General features: G+C 42.6%; 1 protein-coding gene across 2 annotated transcripts in view; it reads left to right on the top strand.

Moving 5' to 3' along the window:
- Positions 1-288: 288 nt before the first annotated feature.
- Positions 289-10824, top strand: part of LOC125881970 (kinesin-1 heavy chain-like) — a 30556-nt gene continuing 20020 nt past the window's right edge. For both annotated transcript variants that reach the window (XM_049565500.1, XM_049565499.1), the window contains exons 1-10: positions 289-584; positions 5400-5487; positions 5604-5677; positions 5790-5894; positions 5993-6041; positions 6148-6203; positions 6470-6557; positions 8578-8702; positions 9534-9638; positions 10432-10577. In XM_049565500.1, coding sequence (XP_049421457.1) covers positions 456-584; positions 5400-5487; positions 5604-5677; positions 5790-5894; positions 5993-6041; positions 6148-6203; positions 6470-6557; positions 8578-8702; positions 9534-9638; positions 10432-10577 — 965 coding nt within the window. In that variant the 5' untranslated portion in view covers positions 289-455. The remainder of the gene's footprint in view (positions 585-5399; positions 5488-5603; positions 5678-5789; positions 5895-5992; positions 6042-6147; positions 6204-6469; positions 6558-8577; positions 8703-9533; positions 9639-10431; positions 10578-10824) is intronic.

Below are 10824 nucleotides of genomic sequence, written 5' to 3'. Positions count from 1 at the left end.
CCATCCCATGATCCTCATCCCTTCATCCTTCCCTCCAGACCCTGAACCCATTATATGCAGTAAACTGCTTCTTTATCTTTATTGGTCTGTCATTGAAATGCCTGGTCATAGTGCTCCCCCCAGTGGTGACTACACTGCACTGCACCACCTTTGACTCCTAAACTGTAATGATAAATTTATTTACAAAAGCAAATATGACAACAACTGGATATAAATGTGCTGTGATGTAACTGTCAGGTTCACATGCACCATCAGTTTTAGTTAAAGTCATTGTGAACCTTCTGTCAGTAAACACACGTGAGGACTGCTCCAGCACAGTGTCCCAGTCAGCAGGAGCAGGAGCTGTGCAGCATCTCTCTGAGGGGCGCGGCCTCCTCTGTGGCTCCTGCTGCTGCTGCTGGATCTGCAGCTGTCTCACTGTAACGCACCGGGAGGACGCAGCCACAGCGGCCGAGATGGGGGACCCCGCAGCGGAGACCACCATCAAGGTGGTGTGCCGGTTCAGGCCGCTCAACAGCTCGGAGGTGGCCCGTGGGGACCAGTACATCCCCAAGTTTCAGGGGGAGGACTGCGTGCAGATCGCGGTGAGTGAGAGAAGATCAACTTAACTCTGTGCTCCACTTCTTCCAGAGAAGTAAAAACGATGATAGATCATTACCTCTGGTTTTAAAATGTCTCTTCAAACAGGTTTTAAATATTTTAGTTAACTCAGTGTCATTAGCAGGAGCTGTGCTCACACTGTGCAGCAGTGTGGCGTCAATGTAAAGACCTGTCACTGTGTCATGACTGTGACTCTGCAGTCTATACTTCCCATGAGGGGATTATACAACAATGGGCCCCTGGGCATAGACATGCAGAAGGCCCCACCACATCCATTAACAGGAGCAACACACAGACTTTGTGGTGGTGGTCTATTAGAAGTCATTTTGTGTCTTTTTTTTTTTTTGGTAATTTTGTCTTTCTTTGTAATCATTTTGTGTCTGTTTGAAGACATTTTGTGTATATTTCCATGGTGTGTGTCTTTAGGGTAATTTTGTGTCTCTTAGAAGTCACACTGTGTGTTTTTTTGGGTCATTTTGTGTGTCTTTGAGGCCATTTTGGGTCCCTCAGTAGTCATTTTGAGTCTCTTTGAAGTCATTTTGTGTATTTTTTCATGGTGTTATGTCACTTTAAGATAATTTTGTGTCTGTTAGAAGTCACTTTCAGTCATTTTGTGTGTATTTGTAGTGGTTTTGTGTGTCTTTGGGGTCATTTTGTGTGTTTTTTGATCATTTTGTGTCTCTCAGTAGTCATTTTGTGACTTTTTGTGGTGTCTGTGTGTTTCTTTGTAATCATATTGTGTCTCTTCGAGGTCATTTTGTGTCTTTTCTGGTTATTTTGTGTTTATTTGTAGTTGTTTTGTGTGTCTTTGAGGTCATTTTGTGTCTGTTTGTGGTGTCTTTGTGTTTCTTTGTAATCATTTTATGTTGCTTTAAGTCATTTTGTGTCTATTTGGGGTAATTTTGTGTGTTTTTTGGTTGTCTTTAATGTCTCTTTAAGGTCATTTTGTGTCTCTTTGAAGAAATTTGGTGTCTTTTTTTACTCTTATTGTGTTTCTCTGTGGTGGTTTTGAGTGTCTCAGGTCATTTAGTGTCTCTTTGTGGTCAGTATGTGTTAATTTGAGTAACATTTTGCAGGTAAAGACACTTAGGGTCCCTGGGTCTGTGCCTGGTACGCCGCCGGTGCAGTAATCCATCCATGGTGCTTTCCATGGATGCTAATGCTAGCATGCTGATGTGTTAGCATGCTGTCTTAGCATAGCTGAATCAGACAAAACACAGCTAAGGCTGGATGTTGAACTGAGCCTTAAGACAGTGAAGCTCAGGCTGAAGGAACCTGAAACTTCCGATGTGAATCTGATAAGATGAGTTTGAAAACTCCCCAAATGACCGTCATACAGTCATGTGACTGAAAGACTGAATGAATGAGCTTGCTGGTGAGGCCAGATGTTGGTGACAAATTAAAGGCAAAACTTAAATGTGTAGAGAAACATAACACATGCAGAGACTTCCATTCAGGGCTCAAATGAAAGTGATGTGAATCATACTCTTTGGTCTGCACAGTCACCACATCCCAACCTGACTGAACAATAAATGAGTGAATATATTTTATGTGAGATTGGAGCTCATCCCTCCACTACAGTCCCCCACACCCACACAGTCTGTGACACTGAAGCTGTGCCAGAGGCTTGTGATGGAACAACTCCTCACTAACATACTTAACGTTTTATTTGTCACCATAAAGTTTAATCCCTGCGGTATAGCTGTGACATCACGGCGTAAATATAGACCAGGTTAGCTCTTTTATTAGACGTAATGCAGTTGTTCCAACAGCCTTTTACTGGTAATAGTTATGACTGTATACATGATAATCAGCAGGAAAAAATAAATATCCTCGGCAAACCATAACCCCTGATGTGCACTATAAATGAGAAAGAAATAAGAATGGCTGCTTTGTTCAGAGGTAATGACTCCCAGTAATAGACCAACTGATAACCAGTTATGTCATGTGGGAAAGTGTTGATGTGCTGTTTTACTGCTTCGTTCAAAGCAGATCATATTTAAGTCAGCGTGAGGCCTCAGATAAATGGTGTTTTTCTCCACTAAGACAATGAATATCTATGCTGAAAGATTCAAAATATCACCCACGTTGTGGACAGTTTAGTGCACCTCACTGCAAATGGGACAAGCGTATAAATGTTGTTTATTGGCTAGTAATCTTTTTTAATTTGAGAAAGGTTAAAGAAATTTAACTCGAGGTCCAGGTAGTTGCTTTTGCAGAGCTCAGCTGGTGGATTTTGCTCAGTTGTCATCAGATTCAGATCAGATTTTCTCCAAAGTCCAGGAGGAAATTTCACATTTAAATATTCATTATTCTAATAACATAACTGGAATCTCATAAAAGTAGCTTATGAAATATTTGAGCCTTGTTCATTTGCCATGCCAAAGATATCAAGTTTATTTTCTCTTCACAACTCAGACATGGCAACATTAACCACACAGTGCTGTTTGAAATCTTTAAATCTCCTCATCACCACCACCTACTAATTATTAGAAATTATTGCGTATTATTGCACATGATCCCTGATGGACAGACGAGCTCTGGAGATGTAGGGACGTTTGTGCTTGTATTTGTTGTTCAATCAGGAGAGCCAGAAGAATGAAGATAAGATAATATTTAATACAGAATATGAGTGATGGCTCTGATGACTCTGAGGCTGATGGATGATGAGGCATGAGGCTGATGAATTTGAGGATGATGAGGCATGAGGCTGATGACTCTGAGGCTGATGGCTGATGAGGCATGAGGCTGATGATTCTGAGGCTGATGGCTGATGAGGCATGAGGCTGATGAATCTGAGGATGATGGCTGATGAGGCATGAGACAGGAATCTGAGGCTGATGGCTGATGAGGCATGAGACAGGAATCTGAGGCTGATGGCTGATGAGGCATGAGGCTGATGAATCTGAGGCTGATGGCTGATGAGTAGGGTTGGGTCGGTATGAGAAAAAAAACGGTCTGGTTTTTGTGAAAAACCGCATCAAGTTGGTAATACCAGATTTTCGCCACTTGGGGGCGCAATTGACTCATTTAAAATAAAAAACAACCATAGGACAACAGAGTGACAGTAACACTTTGTTTCTTTTATTCCTTACAAATAAATTTGCAGGTTTAGCTTACTCAATCAGTGCAAGCAAGGGTTGCCTCCTTTGTCTGGCTCAAAGCCAAAGTGTTGCCATATTGGCGCATTCTTTGATTTCTTCAAGACTAAATTGTCCGCCATTATCGACTCCCTGTCACTGTTAAACAAACTCCAGGCTACAGTAGAGGCCTCGGTGCATGCGCACTCGCACCCCCTGGTTCAGTCCCCGCCCCACCCCCAGCCCCCTCTCTCTCCTGCTCACTGTGTGCTTGGCGAAGCGGCAGACACAGGTGCTCACAGACTCAGGCGTAATATAAGCAGAGCGGACTCTGCGAGGAATGTCCGCAGTCATTCGGGCTTCCATAGTCGAGCGCACTTCCGCGTTGTAGTTTCCTGTAAAAATGTCTGTGAAAAATCCCTGCAATGTGAAAAATGCATGTCGAGCAGTCTTTTGTGCGACACTGGTGCGCGGAGCGGAGTCCGCGCGGTCGTAAAATCTGAGCTTTGCACGCACAGGGCTTGTGGACGTCCGCTTTTAGTCTGGGCGGACTCAAAAAAAAAAGAAAACCTGGTCCAAGTTGGAGTAGCGAACCGAAATGGTATTATCGAGAACTGACCCAACCCTACTGATGAGGCATGAGGATGATGACTCTGAGGCTGATGACTGATGAGGCATGAGGATGATGACTCTGAGGCTGATGGCTGATGAGGCATGAGGATGATGACTCTGAGGCTGATGACTGATGAGGCATGAGGATGATGAATCCGTAAAGACGAGGTGGTGAAGCGGAGGTGGAGGGCATGTATGAGAGAGAGAAAGAACCATATTTAAAATGGAGAGCAGTAAGATGATAGGCTGACAGAGAAGGTGTGTCGCTGTGCTATTGGTTGATTGTGAATCAGCTGATGACTTAATTGACCGACCCAGACAATCACACCTAGAGATAATGAGTGAGCATGCATGCACGGAGTGAATGGCCGGGTGGGAAAGAAAACTCACAGCCAGAGCATGAAAGGTATTGTCTTCCAGACTAGAGAGTCATTGGTTCCCCATAATGTGACATTTCCTGCTGTTCCAACTCAGTGCCAACAGGTAGTAGCTTCATGATTCGACTGTACGGAGACAGACTAAAGAGTTTATCTCATTAACGGCAACCTGCAGGCGACTGCTGCTCAGTTAATGGCATCAACATTTAGTCTGTGTGGCTGGCAGCAGGGACTGCAGGTTGTAGCAGAGCCAAGAAGCAGATTCTATGGGAAACCGAAGCCTGATTGAGACGAACAAAAAATTCTAAATGTCGAAACATGAACAAAATGTTTCTAAACATTACCGGTGGTATTTGAACTATGTGCATTTAGTTTTTCAGATCATATTGCTGCTTAAACATGTTGTGAAATTTTTGGTTTAGAAACTTTTATTGGTAATTTTACAGCCTATAAAGCGCTGCTATACCTCGTGACAGTCATTCCCTGGCTGCAGTGATGGTGCAGGTGTTGCTGCAGATGCACAGAATTCAAGAGGGTAGATAGGGAAGACCCGGAAATGCTAACCAATCAGAGCTGACTGGGCTTTTTCGGGAGGGGGGTCTTAAAGAGACAGGCGGTGAAATTGTTAACATGCAGTGGACTTATTTTGAGTTATGTAGGCCTTTTGCTGTATTGCATTATGGAAGTTCATGTCACTGTTTCTCATCATCACTTCCCCTCTTCTTCACAGGGCAAACCTTACTACTTTGACCGTGTGTTCCGGTCTGATACAACGCAGGTGCAGTTCTACAATGCCGTGGCTCAGAAGATTGTCAGAGGTAAGATGTACAGAAGGGTGTAGATGTCGTCTCAGAGGCTGACACACTAAAGCCCGGCAAATACCAGTTCAAACTGCAACACTAAATGTGTTATATCTTTGTCTTGATGTGTGCAGATGTGCTGGAGGGCTACAATGGGACAATATTTGCCTATGGGCAGACATCCTCGGGTAAAACACACACAATGGAGGTAATAATTTAACTGTTGTGCTGAACAACAATACTAATAATAGTGACTAAAGAGCCTGAAGTTCTGTGCTGTCTTGTTTATGCTTTTATATATGTATAAATGTCTCCTAAAGGGGAAACTCCATGACCCAGACATGATGGGAATCATCCCCAGAATCGTCCAAGACATCTTTAACTACATTTATTCCATGGATGAGAACCTGGAGTTTCACATCAAAGTATGTTAACCTCTCAGTCAGGTGCTCAGATCCTTTAAAACATCAGCAAGAACACGACGCAATGTTGGTTAAATCTGACGGGAAGCGTCTCTTTGCAGGTTTCATATTTTGAAATCTACCTGGACAAAATCAAGGACTTGTTGGATGGTATGTTTTGAGCATCTTGTGGCGTCTCTTATGGTCATCATTCAGACCCTGATGCAAACAACATAGATTCAAACCTGATGTCTTCTACTTTCTATTGCCTCCGCAGTGTCAAAGGTCAACCTTTCTGTCCATGAAGATAAAAACAGAGTGCCGTACGTCAAGGTGAGACACACCAGGATTTGAACATTGATTGTCTCTGATTAAGTCACATCTAAAGTGTAAAGTTAATTTAATTGGATGGGAAAATGAAGAGAAAAAATACTAAGAAAACAAGATAATAAGATAACTCTTTCCAAATAGCTTCCGCTGAGAGCATCAGCCGATACAGTATGTCACGGTCTCCTCTGCTAATAATTGTGCCTCTGTAAAGCCGGCCTGCTGCAGGGCTGTTGAGCACAGCATTTCCTTGTGATTCCATGTGTCTCCAGGGGTGTACAGAGCGTTTTGTGAGCAGTCCCGACGAGGTCATGGACGCCATAGATGAAGGCAAAAACAACAGACATGTGGCTGTCACAAGTGAGTTAATACACTGAGCGCCTTTGGGGCTGCGGCCTCTCATGGGTTCACCCTCACTGAGTCTGCTGACTGCAGTGAGACTCTCATCAGCCAAGATGCTTTCTGTGCTGCACACATAATAAGACAGAGAGGTAAAGTTAGAATAAGCATGGTTCGATTAACTTCCTGTGTGGTGTCAAGTGTTTCTAACTCTGGACATTTATCTTAAACTGTAGCTAAACTGAGCTTTATTGTAGTCTTAGGTGCATCCACTGATTCTTTTTTGCATCTCATATTTTTATAAAATTCGTCATTATCTAATCACTAAACACGTCTGTCTCTCTGTATTACAAAGGGACCAATATCTAAAGTTCCCTCTTGGCAAAAGTTGGAAAACTTACTAAAACTGAGCTTCTATAAGGCAATGAATATTGCGGAGGGCGTGGCTCATCACATAAAGGTGTATAACATCTCAAGGGTTTCACCCATCACCACGCAACTTTGTAGGCATATGAGCACACATAATCTGAGGGGACCCCTCCATTATTGAGCCCATCAAACAAAATGGGGGCGCTAGAGAGCTCATTTCTTATCTAGGCCTAGCCACCATATTGATTTTTACTAAACTTGGTAGATATGTAGAACAGGACGCCTCAAGGTGACTGGAGAAATTTAACTCTAATTGGCAACTGGGTGGCGCTATAACAACAGAAAAATGCTTCAAAATGGCTAAAATCCGACCGATCGCTGTGGCTCCCCCTGTGGACCAATGTTGTTGGGGTTTTTTCTAATGTTTGGTATGACTAAGTCATGGTATGGTATGCTGTACATAATCACGGAAACTGTCAGTGTGTCATTCTGTCAGTCAGTCATTCTGTCTGTCCCACATTTTTCTACTCACTGATGTGGTCAATCTATGTGAAACTGCACATAGGCATTGAGGATCGGCATAGGTAGAAAGTGACAAAGCTACCAATGAGTATGGACTAGTATCAATAATTTTCATGAGTTATGTGTTCCCACGCCAGTAAATAATTTGTGAGAGCACTAGACAGTGTCTTTTCTCTGCCCATATTCAGTTTAAATCCAGATCTTGAGCAATATTGGCTCTTTGAAACCAGGAAATTAGTGACTCAAATGCTCTCAAATAGGTTAATTACCCTACATTCTGCACATGAAGCCTGTGCATTTCACCTCCATAAAGTTGTTAGTGTTTTGAGAGACAGATTTTAAAAAAGCAAAGTCACAACTGAGGCAGCAGAGGTCCAGACATCCTGACTTTAAAGCTCCAAAAACAGTGAATCCTACATTTCCCATGTCTTCTCAAACTAGCTTGCATTGCTTATCAACTTGCACCATGTACTGGTGGGAATATGAGATGCATTTCATATGTTTAGTCTGTCCAGAAGCAGGGATAATTAACATGTATTCCCACTAGGGATTTAAAAAAAAGAATAAGCACAGAAAGGGGAATTCTCCGCCCCCCCGGCAGTTCACACTGAGCTCTCAACATGCTGCATGTGACACCAGTGCCTCCACATCTGTATCATTTTGAAGAGTCATTAGCACCACAGATGCTTCGTGATAATATCTGTTTTTACGCTGCAAAAATTATCATCATGTGATTTTTAATTCAGTCTTCAATATTTGATTTAGTTAAAAAGCAAACCCACACTGTGAGGAAGGAATATTCAATATTTAATATTGATCCGAGTGCAGTGACCCATCTTGTTCCTTCTTTTCTATCTGCAGACACTCATTTCTAGAAAATTCATGATTCTATTAAAAACATCTTAAAACATTCTTACTGTGATGGCAGGATTCTTCTCATGTTGTAAGAAGATACGATTTTAGAAATGATTCGATTAGCTGGGGATTTTTGAAGTTCAAAAATCAGACTGCAAATTAATGTGGCTCGGACAGTTTTATTAAGTAGAACCATTAACAACCATGTGTCAGTGTGTTTAGCGTATAGTTAGCACGATGCTAATTGTGTTTCTGTGTGTGTGTTTGTTGGTGTGTGTGCACATCTGTGTGTCAGACATGAACGAGCACAGTTCCAGGAGTCACAGCATCTTCCTCATCAACATCAAGCAGGAAAACTCTCAGACTGGACAGAAACTCACCGGCAAGCTGTACCTGGTCGATCTGGCCGGGAGTGAGAAAGTATGTCTCCATCCTGCACCTCTGTGTCTCCCTGTCTTTGCCTCCGTTGCTCTTACAGTTTCAAAAAGCATTTGCTTTTAAACCGTTAAACAGTAACATGGTTAAAGTGTACTTGTACAGACATTGACATTTCTTGTTTTAAAGTTGACTTTCTAGATGTGGACAGGCCTTTTACTCTTGTTTCTGTTGCTCCTGGAGGTAGTGATGGCCAAATGAAGCCTCATGAAGCATTTTCTTTATTTTCTGAGCCCACTAGATGGCGCTTTTTGTTCAACAAAAGGTTGAAAGCTTCACTGAATTGCCATTCTTTGAGCCTCTCTCTTTAAACCATGAGCGCCATCTAGTGGGCTCAGAAAATAAAGAAGATGATTCATGAGGCTTCATTTGGCCATCACTACTGTACCTGGAGGATCAGTTTGCTCGCCAGTATTGACTGGATTTATATAATGAAACTTTAATGACACACTGCTGCTGCTGCTTCCTTTCAGCAGGGGACACTACAGTAATCTGTCCATCACTATGACATGTTAACAAGCCGAGGATAGCACTAAGCTCCAGTAAATCCATGAACATGCTCTGTCAACCGTCTTTTAATAATCTGTTGTATCTCCTTGGTACTCAATGAACAACACTCTTTCATGTCATCTTTGTTATCGTACTTTTTGACTGTTTGGAGACTCATGACCACATTGTGACCACACATGTAGACTGCAGAGTAACACTGTCAAATATCAACAGTGTTTCTGATGATGCAGTCTAGTTCCAGCCTCTTGCAGGAGGCTCCAGCTCCCTGCCATTATAAGAACTCTTCTGTGTGTGTTTGTTTGACAGGTGGGTAAAACGGGAGCAGAGGGCACAGTGCTGGATGAAGCCAAGATGATCAACAAGTCCCTGTCTTCGCTGGGAAATGTCATTTCAGCTCTGGCAGAGGGCTCGGTGAGGCAGTCGGCACTTCCTGGATGACGTTTGGTTTTCAGAGGGATTGCACCTGTACACCCATCATGACTGTCACTAATAAGAGGGATAGAGTTTATGATTAGGATTCATAGAGAGGAGAATGATTTAAATAGTGTCTAAAAGTATTTTGAAATGTTTCATTTGGCCATCACCTGATGTTCTTGCATATGTTTTGGAAATTTCGACATAATGACACCCCTAGTATACTCTGACAAACACAGTATACTAGGGATGGGAATCTCTTGGCACTTCACGATTCGATTCCAATTCACAGGGCAATGATACAAGTATGACTCGATTATCTCTACATCTTGATGCATCAAACTTTTAGATTTCTATACTTGAATTTTTTTCACTCTAGCTTGAGGGGGGGAACCTGAGAGACGGAGAAGTGAAGGTTACTCGTTGATGACAACTCTTTATGTTCTGTGCAATAAATAAGTTCTCAAAAAACAAAGATGGACATTCGTTGACCGCCCCAAGTGTCTAAAAACCAAGCTAAAATATCTGCATTTTTTCCAGCCTGAATCTGGTGACAGTGGCGAGGATGCTAGCAGCAGTACCGAAAATTAGGTTGTTTTTTTTTTACGATTAACTTTTCTGGATTGACACATAATCTTTCAAGAGAAAACTGTGATACATCTAATTGAGTTTACCTCCACCCCTACAGTATACCTAAGCATAAGCATGAAGATATTCTTGGCCTTTAATAAATGATCTCTGTAGGAACTCTGTGTGTTCCCTGTGGAATTTAACTTGTGTCCTCTGTCAGAGCTACGTGCCGTACAGAGACAGTAAGATGACCAGGATCCTGCAGGACTCCCTGGGAGGGAACTGTCGCACCACCATGGTCATCTGCTGCTCACCCTCTGCTTTCAATGACGCTGAGACCAGGTCCACACTGCTGTTTGGACAGAGGTACACACACACGCATACCGGGTACCAATAACATCTGTGAACTACACTGCATGGGAGTCATGGGGATCATTTTCATGTAAGGTAACATGAGGCCGATCCAGCGTATAGGAATGGTTCAATGCTACTTCTTGGCAAAACTAGTAAAGAATCTGCCGTATCCAACAGCACATTTGTGTTTTGCCGAGCCAGGGATGACACTGAAAAATGATTCCACACACTGTAAAATACAAGTGTTATTATAATGCAT

This window comes from Epinephelus fuscoguttatus, linkage group LG21 (genome assembly GCF_011397635.1).
Source record: "Epinephelus fuscoguttatus linkage group LG21, E.fuscoguttatus.final_Chr_v1".
NCBI lineage: Eukaryota > Metazoa > Chordata > Actinopteri > Perciformes > Serranidae > Epinephelus > Epinephelus fuscoguttatus.
Note: the sequence above shows the minus strand (reverse complement) of the source record. Positions and strands in the feature narration are given on the sequence as shown.